This window comes from Temnothorax americanus, unplaced genomic scaffold, assembly GCF_048541705.1.
Source record: "Temnothorax americanus isolate GAGA-0224 unplaced genomic scaffold, ASM4854170v1 Scaffold17, whole genome shotgun sequence".
Classification (NCBI taxonomy): Eukaryota; Metazoa; Arthropoda; class Insecta; order Hymenoptera; family Formicidae; genus Temnothorax; species Temnothorax americanus.
The window spans coordinates 3,417,796-3,436,016 of NW_027509307.1; the positions used below are offsets into that span (position 1 = coordinate 3,417,796).

At 34.4% G+C, this 18,221-nt stretch overlaps 1 protein-coding gene and 1 non-coding gene across 6 annotated transcripts in view; one reads left to right on the plus strand and one right to left on the minus strand.

The window, feature by feature from the left end:
• Mxd (MAX dimerization protein) overlaps nucleotides 1-16,790 on the plus strand; it is a 45,616-nt gene extending 28,826 nt beyond the window's left edge. For all 5 annotated transcript variants that reach the window (XM_077403423.1, XM_077403424.1, XM_077403425.1 and 2 more), the window contains exons 7-8: nucleotides 3,407-3,543; nucleotides 4,004-16,790. In XM_077403423.1, the coding sequence (XP_077259549.1) occupies nucleotides 3,407-3,543 (137 nt within the window). In that variant the 3' untranslated portion in view covers nucleotides 4,004-16,790. The remainder of the gene's footprint in view (nucleotides 1-3,406; nucleotides 3,544-4,003) is intronic.
• Nucleotides 391-474, minus strand: Trnal-cag (transfer RNA leucine (anticodon CAG)). Its single transcript has one exon. It is a non-coding gene; the product is annotated as a tRNA-Leu (tRNA).
• Nucleotides 16,791-18,221: the final 1,431 nt, after the last annotated feature.

Below are 18,221 nucleotides of genomic sequence, written 5' to 3' on the forward strand. Positions count from 1 at the left end.
ACAGATCTCAGGAAGTTTGTTAATTAAGATAGTTCCTAGCAGATTTTGCGAGATTAATTTTTTTTTTACCAATCGTTATCTTCAGACTTTGTTATCGAGCACGGTATATTTGTGAGAAATTTTATTCGATAATTTGAAAAACTGCTAGAAAAGTGACATAGTTTATACTCCGTCCAACGAGAGATCATGGTTGATCAAACGTAAATAACGATAGGGCACAGAGCCGCAATATATATATGGTGTTGGAAAATATTTATTAAAAATAAAAATAATTTAACGCGAACACCTTGTTACGGCTCTGTGCTCTATCGTTATTTATGTTTGATCAACCATGATCTCTCGTTGGACGGAGTATAGAAAAATTTATCCGATTTTTTTGTAAAAAAGAATTGTCAGAAGTGGGATTCGAACCCACGCCCACAGAAGTGGACTGCGACCTGAACGCAGCGCCTTAGACCGCTCGGCCATCCTGACGATACGTAGTAGAGCTGACTAAAGCCGTGATCAAACTACGGATTGGGATTGAGATTGGATTGAAATTTAACCAATTAGACCAAAGTTCACTAAACTTGAAGCTAGTTTCCTTTATTCTGATTGACTAAATTTTAATCCAATCTCAATCCCAATCCGTAGTCCGATCACGGCTTAAGACTGCGACATATAGTTGAATCATTGTGCTTGAAATAAAAGCTTTTAGTGTATCCAACAAACATAATAATAAATAGAAAGTTTTATTCAAGATTTTAAACGAAAGACACAATGTGTTTGAAAATCGTGCGAGAGAAAAGTTCGGAAAAATTTCAGTCAGTTTTATATAAATATATTAACAACGAAAAAAGATAATTCATTCAACGAATCATTTATTTATTTTTTGAATAATTTTTGCATCCGTTCGAGCTTTCAACATGCTGAAACTTATAATAGCGGAGTGGGAAGGGGGGACGGGAGTGATAAAATTACAAAACTATTCAGCCACTTCGCGCAAATATATTCACGGGTGGTCATCGATAGATCCTTGGTAAATCGCAAGCGTGGAAATATTGACCGCGAAAGTTTCTTCGAAATCCCTACGGAAAGCTTTCCGTATAGCGCGGCGATTGTATATCTTCCACGCACATCACGTGACCGAAGTAATCTGACCGGTGACTATATACCATGCGCGCGGCCGTTACGAACTTATCGCAACTGGGTTGGGACGCGCGCGATCGAGACTTAATCGGGACGTCGACGACACGTATAAATAGACTCAGATAATCCGTCCGCCGAGCGTAGCCGGAAGTTGGCGATTTAGGACTGAGAGAGATATTGCTCGCGGCGGTTTACCTGTCCCGCTCCATCTTTTACTGCGAGACGTCATCTCGATATGCCGTGCAAATGCGACTCGAAATTGATCGAGACGCAAATTCGAATCCGCTTGATTTGAAATTGATATCCGCGGCGGATCTAATATTGATGGATTTCAAACGCGAAATGCCCGCATCTTCGAGCGAAACTTTGTTCGAACGAACTATAAGAGTTAATTATCGCACTCGTGACGCGGATATTATTGTTATCTACCGTCAACTGCCACTTTCTCCTCACCCCGCCCCCCCTCTTCTTTTCCATTTGTTCCTGATAAACGCGCGGACACGCAACGGGCTACACCGGTGCCCGGTTCGTTGTTACCGCGCGATAACGAGAAATGATTAACTAGGAGGATAACGTGACGCCGCGCGACTTATTTTCACTCGCTTCACTATACGGAATATTGATATTCATCCCCGGGCGGCACGGGTTCTAAACGCATTGGTCGCGCGCGTGGTTTTTTTTTTTTTTTTTTTTTTTTTTTCGTCCCCACACATCGCGGTGGGACGAGTGACGAATTTGGCGATGCCAGGGGTGCGCACGACGCTGGGTTTTAATGAACTCTTTCGCTCGCCACTCGTGCCACCCTTAAAACCGCCGTTTTTAATCAGTGCCTCTCAAATCGCGCCGCTCCGCGTTCACCGCCCGTTTCCAACAATCACGGCCGATCGAAGGAACAATTTGTTCTAATTTGTATATTTCACACTTTATCTCGTTCCACGTTCAAATCCTAAATTTCAAACTTGAAACTTTGACGCGGCGAAATTCTGCGTCGCGTGTTAAAAAAAATTTATTCGACGTCTCATACCTTAATCCGACGTGGTCTCGCTCGTTTGTTACCCCGATCGCGAACTGTAATATCTCCCACGTCTGTGTTTTGAGCGCCACTGTCACCTGGACAGGTTAGCGATGTCGAGGACGCAAAGGTAGAGGGGTGAGAAAGGGAGAGGCGGGTGGTGACGAGGGCAGATCTGGTTCGCTTAGTGTGACGAGAATAGAGGCATGTTATTGATTATGGAAAAATACCCCCGGCTCAGAGCGCCGCGGGTGGCGAGGGCGGGGTGGAGGGGCGGGGGAGAGGGTAAAGCTAGCAAGTGTGGTCGACACCCCCTCGTCTTCTTCGAGCCGTGCCTTCCAGCGGGTGTCATGGCTACTCTACACCTCTTGCAGTCTCTTTATCGCGTTTTCCGTTTGCCCTCCCTCTCCCTCCCACGCTCTTCTTCACCCGTTGTTGCCCTATCATCCCTCCGTCTGACGGTATGACATCATAATAACGACGTGTCCTTGCCGGCTTGTGCTCATCTCTTTCGCGAGTATTGGCCAGACAGACGGTGCGTGCGATTGATGTGTTGGTGCGTTTTCTTACGTCATGAGGGGGGATGTTTTCGATATGGGGAAAGCGATACTATTCAAAATGCTTTGTATGATGACTTTGCGTACGAGCTTTCATTGTACCACTGAAGATTATATTATGTCTACAACCAACAGATCAATAAGTTTAGCTTAGAATTGCCGGCAACTTATGCAGGTTTTATCAGATCAATCGTATTTTCGTTGACCCTCAAATTCTTTGGCGTCAAATTCGTAGGGAATTACTCCGAAAGTCATGCCGAAGTCGCTTCAGACTTATGAAGAGGCATCAAATACGGTGGAAACGCTCAGAATTTAACCGGAAAGGCGGGGAGAGGGTGGGATCGCTCCCGCGGAAGACGATCTTCTCGCTGCCATTAATTAATTTCGCGTGATAAATGTTAAACTGGCTGCCATCTTGGAGGATGCTAGCCGCGAGACCAGCTGCGCGCCGTATAACCATCAGCGACGGATGCCGATGCAAATTTCCACTAATTTTTCACGGCCAGCCTCGTTTATCGCGTATTAATCAATACGAGCAAAAAATAAAATAAAATAAAATAAATCTCCTTTGAAGCTAAAATCGATGTTCAATTTTGGTAGTACGGATGACTTACTTGTTTTTGCTCGATGCGTAAACGAAAGGATTACTTTGTCATCGATCTCTCCTTTCCAGATTAAAACAATGCGAAATCCGCGCTTTCTGTTGCAGATGAAGTGGATGTGATTGGTTACACGAGCAATCAATCGGACACCGATGATCATAGTAGCGTACAGAGTAGTAGCGACAGCGGTGTCGCGATGTCCACCTCCAGACTGACTCTCTCCGAGATGATGGACAATCTTTAGGTACGTATAACGAGATTATAATTAAGTTCCGAAGGCGATCTCGGAGTCACTTGCACCATCCTGCGTTAGCGCACGCTCCTAGAGCGCGCCAATGTGGAATAGTGCTAACAACCGAATTCGCTGAAACAAGAGCGCAGAGAAATTCTATTTTAAGGGGAGATAACATTAATTTAGCCGGACGAGACGAGTATTTGAATTAGAACAAATTTCGCTTGCAAAAGCTTAATTGCCGGATTACATTAAAGTAGAGAGTTAGCTATAGTTGATCACGTTCTATGATAAATGAAATACCGTATGCTAGGAACGGGGAAATCCGTTACGAGTGTAGGGACGTAAATCACCAAAGGGATAAAAAGCGGAAGATAGGAGTGTATAACGAGAGCCGTGGAGGGGGGAGGGACAAGGGTGGTGGACGTTGGGCAAATAAATTCTCACATTGCTTCCTCTGCGCTATTTGCAGACAAAGAGGCGGTGCGATGGCGGCGAAAGAAGAAGCGGTCGAAGAAGGAAAAGAGAGAGAAGGATAGGGGAGGGGAGATAGAGCGAGCGCAAGAAGATTCATCGGGGCGTACGAAAATTGACGGCGCGCGAGATATCGACTCATACACACATTACATATATACACATGAAATGCACATTTAAATTCGTACTCAATGCAACTTTGTCTTTCCAAAATGGCCTGACTGGCAAAGCAACGTTATAGAGAAGAAGCAGTCCTTTAGATGTCACTCGACTTTACGAAGATCTTCGACGAACGGGATAGATTTCAAAAAAAAAAAAAAAAATCAGAAATGATGGAACTTGGACAGGATTGCCATGGCTCGAAGAACATCAATCGACGCACACGTCAAATGATGCAAAGGGAAAGGAAATAGGGGAAACGACGTTATCTTTGATACCATCTCGGTTCTAGCCTACAGTATAAAAAAGAAGAAGTCTTCAATACTTTCATAAGTATTTCTATCTGAATGTTACGAAGAAGAGACAATTGACCCGAAGAAAAGAATCCGTTAAAGAATCTGAGAGCAAGAAAGAAAACAGATGAAAATGAGGAATATAAAGACGGAAGATCCACTTAAAGTTCATCATATAGAAATCATACGGAAGCGGAGAACAACTTGGGAACGATTGAAAAGAAGGAATATATAAAATATACACAGACTTCATCATTAATATTTTACTAAAAAGAACAATATTTGAAAGTGTTGATCGTTGGAGAAACCAATAGGAAAGAAACCTGGCAACTTCCAAAAGTTGCAAATACAAATAGAAAGATTGACATATTTCAAAATGAAGTCTGGCGTATATTATGCATTCAAAGGAAAAAATCTAGCCACTTTTCAGAAGTTGATCTCGATGAAAAAGGAGTAGCAGCATGGAAGATAAGGAAAACGTGAGCAAAATGAAAGTGAAGAGAAAAAAGAGGGTAACAAGAACATCTGGAAGAATGTGAAAAATAAAGAAGATTATTGTAAATTATCGAGCATTGACGAAATCATAGCGCAGCATTGTATATATTTTTAAGAACGAACAGATTTATTAAGACAGAGTAGATATGAAGGGGGAAGAGGGAGAGAGAGGGAGAGAGGGAGAGAGTGTGTGTGCGTGTGTGCACGTGTGTGTGTGTGTGTGTGTGTGTGTGTGTGTGTGTGTGTGTGTGTGTGTGTGTGTGTGTGTGTGTGAGAGAGAGAGAGAGAGAGAGAGAGAGAGAGAGAGAGAGAGAGAGAGAGAGAGAGAGAGAGAGAGTGAGTGAGTGAGAGAGAGAGAGAGAGAGAGGCAAAAAAGCTAAATGAAAAATGGAAGTTATGGTAATGTTAAGCAGAAGCTGATTAATTCTTCGTTTCATTGCAAGCTTAATCACAAAATTCTTGAAACGAATGAAATAAAGCATTGATTGACCATTTTGAGATTTGGTTATTGAAATGCGCGCTTTTTGGGTTCACAGTTTTGCATTAATTGATAAAACTAAAAATTTATTCTTAGAAATTGATTTTGAACAATTCGATTAATTCGGTTTTATTATTTTAATATGCAAAATGATTTATACAAATAATTCTCAATTTTTCAATTAATTTCCAAAGTAAAATTCTATTAATTTTTTGCACGGAAAATTGAATAGAGGAATAGGATAGAGAACAGAATTTAAAAATAAAGATTTAGTTCTAGAAATTTATAATATTTTTAAAAATTTATTTAGGTTAAAATAATATTTTATGAAGTAAATTTCCTGGATAAATTTATAGTTTTATCAAAATCTAACCAAGAAAAATTTATTTTATAAAAAGTTATAAAATTAGTCAACAAATTCGGAAGTATTTATCCGACGCAATCCGCCTAGTTTAAAATGACGAAATTATTAAAGTAATTTGTAATATATCAAATAAATTATAATAAAAGTATTTCACAAATTTATTCATAAAATTTATTTAATTCGAAACTTAAAGATTATATGCAATATTCGGAATTAACTGTAATACGTTAAGATTATAAAATATGAAATTATTTTTGTAGTATAAAATTATGTATAAAAATTAGAATTACTTAAAAAGAGAGATTATATTCAAATTGTTTCGATAACACAAAATTATTTCCAATACTAAATCGCGGATTACTTTCATCGAATGTTATTTAAATAATCATACAAACAGTAAACAAACAAATAAGCTTATTAAATAAACTTACTAAATAAACCCCGCGCCGTCGTCATATTTGCAAAAGGGAATAAATCTTCATAAAACTCGACACCGCGTAAAGTGGAGGAATATGAGAAGGGAGAGTGTTTAGAGAATGAAGAAGACGGACAAAGATAGACAAACGGCTAATTTCTCGATGAATAATGAAATGCGATTAATTAATAGATAACAACGCAAACTCACACAGACACAAAAGAACAGGTATACACACATATATGTACACATATATAGTTAAATAATTATTATTCTGTAATTAAGCGAGCAAGCAAAGTAAAAAAAAAACAAAGTATAAAAAGCAAAAAAAGTAAACTGATAATTATAATACGGCGTAAGTGAAGTTTCATTATATATATTATATATATATATATATACACACACACACACACACACACACACACACACACACACACACACACACAAATATAGAGTGTCCCTTATTTATAGATTTAGAAATAGACAAAAAGTCCTGAGTGAGACTTTTGCTCTTCAGAAAATTTGTTTATAACGAAATTTTCTTCATCTACTTATTATGAAGAGAAAAACAAAGAAGAATGCAAAAAGAGAAATAAAATAGTTATGAGTAAAAAGAAGAATTTAAGAAAAAAATTACAAAACAAACTAAAAAATAAAAATTGAAGAAATGCAAATTATATATATGAATAGGTAATAAAAGGAGAAATTTCAAAATTTAAAAGACTTGTAAAACTTTATTTGTTGTTATAAACGAAATAATAGACTGCCGAATGTGCAATAGAATAATTGAAGAAGTAATTGTGGAAATAGGGGGCACTCTAATACATACACACATGTTCGAAGAGTACAAATTCCACAAATCCCTCATTGGGTATTCTCGGGGCTGTTATCATCTTTTTATGTGACGCGTTTTTTTTTCACGATCTTGGACTATTCCCAGATCATTCGCGAATGATCTACGAAGCGAACAATCTAGGTTATGGATTTGAAACCGTTACAATTTCGCATTTGACGCTAAAATGATTTTATTTCGATGTGAAATAATGTCATGACATTTTTCTCAATTTTGGCAAGTTAATACCTTTGAAAACAATTATCTTATTTTGTATATGTCAGAAAATAGTGTTGCTTAAGACATAATAAAATTGTAATTGTAACTATATTATTATAGAGAATGTTATACTATTTCAATCTAAATATGAAATATATAGGTATGAAATATTATGAGAGATTCAGCTTAACGAAATTGTAGCCGTTTCAATTTCTAATCTAAAATCGAAAATCGGATACGTTTTCGACTTAAAGGACAAAAAACGAAAAGGTCCTTTTGTAAAATTGGCATTGAACGATAGTTTAATGAATAGACTGATTACCAAATATGATGGATGATCTCTGAAGACCGTTAATTTGTAAGTTGGAGATGAATGTTTTTGGTGAGCACATATTGTGGAAAATAATCCGTTGCAGGAATATGTGTCGTCGGTTAACCCTTTAACTTTTTCTCATACATGAGGTACGCAAAATAGTCGGAAAGTCTGTCGTTGAAATGCAGAGGCGGTTTTGTAGAACAGCCTAAATGAGAAGTGTTTCTCTTTTTTTTTCACAGTACTTGTTAATAGAAGATTTCTTCATGAAATTAAAAACGGGAAATTTAATTGTTTTAACTTTTAAAAACTGTTTTTAGACTGGATGATGATCGATACTAACAAAATGCACCAAAATTTCTGCAATTAGCGAAAAAAAACACGAAATTTGTAAATGATAGACATTTAGATTTATCAAATATGACATAATCGCGATCTGTTTGAGATACATGCTTTGCGATTTCGTAAAAGAATCTATAATGCGAAAATCGGTATTAGATTCTTTATATGTACACACAGAAAGCGCATATATTCTTTATATTTTGATTTTATTTGTATTATTTCCTTCTTTAGTTCATTTTTTGATTCATTATTTTTTATACGTTTCATTTTTGTTTTATTTAGTTTACTATAAACATTTATTGCCTTCATATTATTGATGCAGTATTATACTATTAATGTAACATAGCAAAATTGATCGATGAGACGAAAATTCTAGTGATATTTAGTATTAAACATTGAAGTCTTCAACGGGACAGTTGAAATCTTGAAACTTCATTAGCATAGAATAAAAAAAAAAATTACCTGGAAAATTAAAAGATTTTTTTATTACATTTAAATTTAAAAAAATTATTATTTATACAATATTTAAATATTGTAAAAATGTTTAACTTTTCCACTCTTATTATCTTTCTTTATTCTACACAGTATTATATATTGAATTGAATACACATTCTAAAGTTATATAGATTCTAATATTTTATAATCGAAGATTTAATCGAAAATCGATTCAATTAGATATTATGGAATCTAGTGATGAGGGATCGGAAATCTCAAATATAATAAAAATATAAGTTACAAAAGTTTTTTATCATTTAATGTTAGATACTTCTTGATATCTTAAATTCATTTAAATGTAATTTTAATTATAACCTTCAATTTAGAGATTTTGGGAAAAATTTTGAGGAAAGTAAGCATAAATATTAAGCTTAAATTGAACATTAAAACTTTACGAAGTATTAAAAACTGAAATCGATTTAATCGAATATTATGGAAATATCTCCGAAGCACTAAAAACAGATTTAATTATTTGGTGGATGCTGACTTTTTTAAGTTAAATGTGAGTTAAAGGGTTAACTGTTGGGGATAGTTGTTGGATTAATAGACGAAGGACGTAAGAGAAGTACACAAATACATCTTGACAAGAGAAAGGAAAACGAAACAGCAGCCAACGAAAGAAAGACAGATGTCAGGAAGTGAAATTGTGAAGATGATGAAGATTTACCAGGTCAAATCCCGCCGAGAAAAAGCGACCAAGCCGAGTGAAATATTTTCAGCGAGGCACACCGCGATTTTTAATATTGAATCGAATATTGATTGTTGTATCAACAATCGTCTATAGCTATATTGCAATCATATTGGTTGTTGCACGAATCTACTCGCGGTGAATACACCACAATTATAAATATAGGCGGGCTTTGACCGCGGTAATGTGCATGATCCTGCGCCTATCTTTCGGCAAATTCTGCAATTTTAATTTCTACTTCTTTTAAATTGTAAATTACACGTAACTTTATATCGAGACTCTTATACAGTATCCACTTTAATAAAAAATTTGAGAATTTTTTTTTTTAATTCAATTTTACATTATTAGATTTAACTCCTGAATAATGGAAAGATTTATGTATCAATATTAATCTATGATGTATGGGATATATAATTTACTTTAATAATTTAAATTTATTACTTTGTTTAAAAAAACAAATGGCGTTGGCTGTCGTTTATCTTATCACTGATTATCAATTAATACACGAAAAAAACTTGAAATATAGAAGTGACACCGTGTGTGTTGATCTTCGTACGCCAAAACAACAATAAATCTTTGAATAAAATAAAAAAACGCGCGCAGGAAAAACGAGGGAACCACTAAGAACCAATAAAAAAAACTAACTACAAAGAACTGCTAGAAAACAAAAAAAGTGGAAAAATAAATAATAAACAAATAAGCACAAAAGTAAGCAAGACCTCTGCGTAGAGATCTAAATGAGCAAACTCTATCAATTAATTACTTAATAACTACGGAATTTTTTAAAGAATCTTCCATTTTTGAAATGCACTATATATGGGTCGTTTTAATTTTAACCGTTTTTAATTGCCAATGAAGTAATTTTATTGAAACTAAAGGGATTTTACAATAATAAATAATTCTTCTTTAAATTTTTGAACATTAAACCATTAATTGTTCAAAAATTTCTATATTAATTTTATATTATTATTAAAATCTTTAAAATTGTAAATTATTTACTAATTAGTGAAATTCTTTTTTTAAATAAGTTTTTTCAATATCTGTTTTTTTTTTCAAATATACCTCATGATTTCTGAATATGATTAATTTGATTAGGTAATTCTGGTATTAATCCAGAACTTGTATATACCACAAAACAATCATAACTTTATACTGGAACCTTTACATTATTATCACGGCCTTTTGGGTTTAAAAAATCAAATTACAATTATATATTATATGGTTTTGCAAGGAAACTCAAACAAGAAGACAATATTATAAGTGTTGTCGGATAAAAGTACATACATTTATGAGGAATTTTTTTATAATGTGCAAGAAATTGTAAAAAAAAGATAGTTGTGAATTAAATTGTTAAATTGAACACATTGGCCTTCTTTAAAATTGTCAAAAGAATATCTGGTATTATATGAAGTAACCAAAAATAGGTAACCAAAAAAATCTGTTTCCTAGAATGATGAATTGAAACGACGATTGGAGTCGTAACGATTAAATAGCTATTTTAGGGTGAATTATTAAGAAGCTAATCTAAAAATAAAACCGTCATAGAAATAAATAGATTCAACGTTTTTGATTTTTAAAGATTGCGGAATTCTTAGAATATGTATTAAGTTGATGCAAAATGGTTGGGGAGGGAGAAAGATGAGTTAAATTATATTCGTCGTATTTTACTAAAAGTTGAAAGTAAAATAAAATCACGCAGAAAATTTTTAGAAACAGAAACTGTTATTAATATCATGATGATTCTCGATACACTTTTTCCATAAAAAGTGAGACGTTTTTTATCGCTGTTTTAAAAAATACAAGACGGTAATCTTAATTGAAACAAGACATAATAAAAAATAATTACCTTTTGCATCAATTCAATAAATATCAATGTAAATTTCGAAAGATAGATTTTTTTCAAGAGGCTCTAAAATTAACAATAAATATTTTCCAAATTTGAGCAGAGTCGAGTTTTCTTTTTTGTTGATTTACAGTACTGTGGTTTTATACTAAATGTTTCGGCACATTTACATAATTTAGTTTCACGCGATTGTTCAGATAATTACATATTTACGTTATACTTATTTTCGTATCCGCATTATCATTTTTAAAGACAAACTATCCTAGTTCTTTCTTTCCGCGCGTAGGATGGATACTCTGTACATATATTTTATTAAAAATTACAAGGGAGACGCATATTAGTTTAATTAAATAACAACACTTCCTCAAATTATCAACGCAAACGAGTGTACTATAAATTGTAATCCTGATTAAGAAGTAAGCGAAAATAGATACGATAATAGAATATTAAAACACCCTTGAAACCATTTCGTAACCAGAAAAATTCAGAATTTGATTTTGATAAAATAAATTTTTGTCAGTTTTTCTTAAATCGTTTATTATTAGAACCAACAAAAATATTCGTGTATTGTGATTATTTGCTGATATCTATAATCTCACTTACTGACTTATTTTTTAATTATATATTTAATTAAGCGTACAGAAAATGTTTTCTGTATTATGAGTATGAGAAGGAAAGACGTAAAAGAGAAAGGGGAAATGAGGATGCAAAAAGAGAAAAGTAAAAGAAAGATAACGAAGAGAAGAGAGATGGAGAGAGAGAGAGAGAAATGAACGAATGACTTAGGAAAGGGGAATATGTATACAGATATATATATTCGATCCGAAAAAATGTTCATTTATTCTTTCTTCCATCTATCTTCCTCTTCCATCGAAAAATTCACCGATACTAAAAGTGAAAGAAAGAAGGTAACTGAGAATGATAAGCGAAACAGAGAAAGATAGGGAAAGAATGAGAAAAGAAAATGAGGGAGAAATAGAAAGAAAGAAAGGGAAGGGGAATTGGGATGAAGACGCGAACGATTGAAGAAAGATCACCAGGCAATAAAACTTGACACGTTATTGAAGTTGACAAAACGAACGACGAAAATGCGTTAATTTAAGTCGCTAGGTTAAAATTGTATTTATACGAATGAAAATTTATATATATAATATATATTATTATTGAGAGAGAGATACAATATGTTCGCGCGAATATGAAATTTTGGATTAATTATTAAAAACTTGATTGTCATTAATTGATAGATTAAAACTTAATTATGTAATTCGATGGTTGCGCTGATACCTAAGAATTTAAATTCGTGGAAATTATTACTAGTAAAAATTACGAATATGCATATACAAAGTAATTGACAGGTGAAAGAGTAATTCGACTGAGAATAACAATGTTTATTTATATTAATTAATATTAAAACATATTATATCAAAGCTTATTATTGTCGATAAAAATTAAAAACTGGACAGATAACGAAGTTCGACAGATAACAGATTTGACCGATTTAATTGACAATAACAATGTTTATTTATATTAATTAATATTAAAATCTATTATCAAAACTTTAATGAACATTATAATATCGAGAGAGAAATCGTCTACCAATCAATATTAATTAGTACCACTATTTACTTTGCAATATTATTAACAAATGATATTGTACGTACATATATGATTAATAGCCGATTAATAATCGATTTCGATATTTTAATATATTGTTCAATGATCGGATTTAATATTAATTAATATTACGACCGTTTACTGATTATTATCGATCAGTACAATACTAATTATTATCAAAATCAATCAATATCAATCAATAGTAGAACATTCGTGCATGGTTGCGTGCTGCCTGCTATTTCTGATGATTGTTGGATCTTTCCGGGGAAGTTTCACATTATTACTTATTTTTTTCTTTTAACAAGGACGTTAACATCGAGAAGGTCTTCGGGCGTAGGATAAAATTTACAAAAAGAGTCCCTTAAGTAACGCTTGCTTGAGATTGAGGAAAAACAGAGAAGAGAGACCGAGAATAAAAATACAAATAGTAATGAAAACAAAAAAATGGGTGTTATTTTTAGATGTCTGTTAGATTGTCAGAAATCAGAAAAACCTAAAGAATTAAAAAAAAAGATGTTTAAGCAGAAAAAGGAATAAAAAAAGAAAAAACTACTATTAATATTACTACTATTACTACTACTACTATAACTATTACTACTATTGCTGCTATTACTACAACTACTACTACTATACTACTACTACAGTACTCGTAATAAGGATTTAAAGGACGTAGATAAAACTTAGTTGATGCGATTTTTAGCGGGGATGCGAGTTAGATTTAAATTTAATTTTCGATTAATCGAGCAAGAGATTTTTTTACTTTTAACTCGACAGTTTAATTAGGATTTAATCCCGATTAATACGGTCTCGAGTTGAATGTGAATTTAATTCCGATAACATATACGAATTAAATTCGAATTTAATCTTGATTAATACGAGATCTCGAATTAAATTCCAATTTTACTTCGGGATTGTGAGAATTACATTTGAATTTAATTTTTGATTAGAAGATCCTTTTTGGAGTGTCACTTGGGGACACCTTTTTCATCGTTCGACGTTTTGTCGCTTTACTTGTTTAGATGATTAAAGAAAGACGGAGGATACAAACTGAAGAAGCGAGTGTGACGACGGATCTTTTTTTTTTTTTAATAAGTCCTGTAGGCCGAGATCGGCTTAGTCGCATCTCGAAGATCGTCCTCCTCCAAGGTGTTCCCTTGTTTTTTGGGCACCCTTCAAAGAAAGAGCTGTCAACGGTAGAAAACTCTGTGCAAGGTTTCATCATTTATTAGCACCTTTAAAGTTGAGTATCCGAAAAGCTCATTTTCAGTCACTTGTAACGATAAGCTATTGGTGTCTCAACTTTTTCGAGAGCGGTGGTTATATAATACTTATATAATTGAGTGTTTATATATGTAATACCCTGAAGTGTTACATCTGAAAGTGATGTACGCGCAAAAAATGGACTAAAAGATTACATATAGGTTAGGGAGAATTAAAGAGAGAGCTATCGGTGTATCAACATTTTTGGGCGTAATAGTTGCGCTCTGTAATGTTGAAGTGATGTCTTTATAAAAGAATGATAACGAATACACAAAGTAAGTTAGGAGCTATAGCTTAAAGAGAAGCGAGGTGCGAGGGAGACACAGGAACATAAGAAAAGAAAAAGGTGAGAGAGAGGAAGGACGAGAGAGTGGGATGAGGAATGCGAATTTTGCGTGGCAAGACTCCTTCAGACGAAAAGTGCGGTCCTTTTCTCGGTCGTTGTTGAGCCACGCGAGTCTTACGCGCGAGAAGATGAGGGTTCTCACCCAATCTCTCATCCTCTCCATGTGTTACAACATATACAATACAAAGATGAGACGGGAGGATGATCTTCGAGCAAATAGACGCGATAAAGGCAAAAAGTCGAGGAGAGGGATAGTAGTGAGAGGGCGATGATAATAATTGGAGGGTGATAAACGAAAGGAGGAGATAATAATGGTGGCGAGTGTGTCCTCGCTAGCGAGAGACACGCTTGATGTTGCAAAGTCCCGTCGAGTTTTGCGTAGCGACTACCGATTCTCGAGATTCAAAGGCTTTCCACAGACTTTGATGATAGAAGGATTCAAGGATCTTCACAGCGCAAAAGAAGATACATAACTATATATATAATGATTACTTCCTTGCAAAGTTCGGATTTCATCCAGAATTTAGGATTGTTTTTTTTTTAAATCAAGGATTAAAAAATCCTATGATCTTACGAATGTAAAGAATTGAGACTCCTGGATTTAAAAACTTTATGACTCGGCAATCGCGAGGAACTCGATGGTCCAAATAATCCGAAAGAAACCTCCATAGGTTTCGATTTCGATTTCTTTTTGAGACCTTCAAGAATCCGAGAGCCGCGTGAATGCAGAATAGGATGATATAGGGAGAGTTGTCGGGGATCTAAAAGGGAACTCGGAGATCTCTCTCTCTCTCCGTGGATTAGCCTATAAAGGAATTCTCAAAGCTTCAAAGATAGCTTTCTCAAGAATCCAAAAGTGTGGATTCCGCGTGAGGGTGTGTTTCAGTACTCTAAGGAGTAGTCCAAAAGAAAATCGAGAATATAGGAGCCATGGAGATTTAGAGTATAAAACGCGCGATGGAGGTATCTCCAGGGCTTGGGGATCCAGGGCCTTCGTAGTTGTGCGCAAAAGTCGGCGGGCATATTGTTAATATACACGATCCAAAACAGAGAAGTAAATAAATCGACGACGAAATCACTTTAATAAGCAAGCTAGCAAGAGAGCAAAAGTTAAAAAAAAAAAAAGCGAGACGAATTGTAATAAGTAGGATTGAAGTGAAGTAACTGAAGTAACTGTGGTTTGGGCTAACTATATACTCGTCGGTTATTTTCCTTAGCTCGGATTAATGACAGTTTTAACAGTGTCATGTCGTCCAGTGATACTTGTCGAGTGTGCTTGTTTACAAACTCGAAAGTTTGCATCTGAGAGTGTGTCCATCAGTTGTTCGGAGTAGGGTGAAATGGGATAATTGTGCAATCGGCTTCAAAATAATTAAAATACTTTTGTTCTTTAACTTCTTGATAAAAAGGTTACTCGATCGAAGGATTTTATGGAGAAATAAAAAATTGGTTGTGTGTATCGACAAAATAAAATAAAAATGGATTTAGAGAAAATAATTATAAAATATTGAAGATAACAAATTCTTGCAAGCACATTTAAATGCGTAATATAATCCGTAATGAAAGTCAATCGCGTATTTTGAACAACTCAGCAGACACATACCTATCATTTTATAATTTACTTGAAACTTTAATCAAATTCAAGTAACTTAATTTAGCCTAGCCTTATTAATTTTAGTACAAGTATAAGAAAAAATTCTGAATATTCGAGGGAGAAACACAAATAACTCACTTCACTTTACGCGAATCGCGATCGGAGTCGATTGAAAGAATGAATGAGAGAATGAAAGTGGAAGAAAAGCAAGGAGATACAAAGAGAGAGATTTGAAAGAAACAGATGAATATAACGTTATAAAGTACTATTTAAATGAATGTGAGTGTGTGAATGTACGATGACGAGATATATCTAAGACCTGCGAGAAAGAGAGAAAGAGAGAGTGAGAAAGAAGACATTTTGAATTTTACGAAAAAGAAAAAAACGGAGGAGGCTAAATGAAGCGTAGCATAATCATCAATTAAGTGCAACGCAACGGTCGCAATACATATAAGAAAGATGAGACGAACATCGAGAGCGATGCAAAATGTTTACACATTCCGCGATCACTAGAGATAATACAATCTAAACGGGAAAGAAATAAAATTGATGAGAACAAAAGAGGAGATACTCTCTTAGACGAATGTTTGAACATTTTGCATCGCGATTGAAAATGATTGTGCGAGTTTTTGCGCGATGATTCCGAAATGAGGAAAGTCCGGTTGGCGATTTGAAGGTTGACGACTACGAATTAGGGAAAGCATTTCTGTCAATTCGTCGATTACTGTCGCGATATTCGATGATAGATGGTAATTAATGCTTAAGGCGGGGGAATGGATGCGTGGGAAGGATTAGATTGAGTCTGGCGCGATTTATTACGGTTAAAATACTGATTGGTTGATTGTCGTTGAGCGAGGTGAGACGACTGTTGATGAGGAGGACGAAGAGAAAAAAGGGCAACCATCACTTATTATATATTATTGTACATATTTACCTGTAATTGCTATTCGTATCGCAGAGGTTTCTGTTCTCTCAAGATCATTTTCTCGATGATTCAGCGGAAAAAAATGACAAAAAAAAATGTGAATAAAGTTAGATTTGTGTATTACTGAACCAGTCCCTGACCTCTTATCAACACCGTAGAATAAGGAAAGCGTGTAGCGGATAGCAACAAGATTCCTCAAATGTTTAGAAATTATTCGAAAATAATTAATTGTTCGATTGTCGTACGTGAAATGTCGCGCGAAAAGTTCCGAGTTTTATGAAACTCTTTTAAAATAAACGCGTTAATTTGGAATATATTAAACTATTTATTTGTGAAATTATGATGTAATTCCGATCACGCGGGAACGTTGATGTGATTCTTCAAAAGTATGCTTTTAGTTTTTCCCGACACGTGCGCGATTAAATTTCGAAAGTAATTTCGCGAGCAATTTTATGAAAAATTGTAAAATCGATATTGCGTTGTTACTACGTGTTATTGAAAATTCTTTCATTGCGTTCCATTTGGTACAATCTTTTATAATTATACTTTGGCAATGAAATAAATATGCATCACGCAGTAAAGTAAAAAATCAATCGAAAATGAAATAAAAATTTATATGAAATGTCGCAATACGACATTTATTGAAATTGATGAACCGGTAAGTTAAACAAATGTGAAGATAATGTTTTGCAAAATATACATAGAGACTATTATTACTGAAAAAGAAATATGAATGACTTAAACAAAACCACATCAACTGTTCCCGAAACAACGCAGTAGATGCATGACGAAGGAATTCATGAAGTTTTAAAGCGTATAACCATTCAGCCATCAAGGAATAACAGGAATGACTTCAAATATCAGGTAAGGTTGTTAATGTCAATTTCTTAACACATTGCTTGTTCGATGTATTGAAAACGAAAATCGACGATGTTCCATTTTGTAAAACAAATTCATTTAACCTCGAAAATTCAATGTTTATATGAGGACTTTCCTCGTTGGATGATTTATTCTTTCAATCTTATTTTCCGTCATTTTTTTTTTTTAAAGAATTTAGAGTTAAAATTTTAATTTTGGATCGTTCTTCCGTGAAAATTAATCGGAGAAATTAATGTTGGACTATTATTTTAAGAAGTCATATTACGTTCTGAATAATTTAATTTTAATATCTCAAATACATTGATTTGCGTTACATTTCGGATGAGTCATAATATGCGTATATTCAGATACGATTCGTTCGACAAAGAAGCATTTAAGGTGGGGCTGGGAAGTATTAATGACGCCAATTGGATCAGATCGTCTCCCAATCGAGGACAACTAGAAAACGAATCAGATGTCTGCGTTCCGAAAGAAATCGAGAAGAAGCGTCGCAACCTTTTTTTGCCCGTAACTGAACGCATTTCGGTATCCAATAGAAATGCGTATTTTTTAGGGACTTCGACTAACGAGATTTTCATCCCTAGGAAGCGAGTCCTCCTATTGGACATTAGACGTCGTGCGCGGTATGAGTTTTGCATAATGCATCCTTGCTGCTAGCTGAT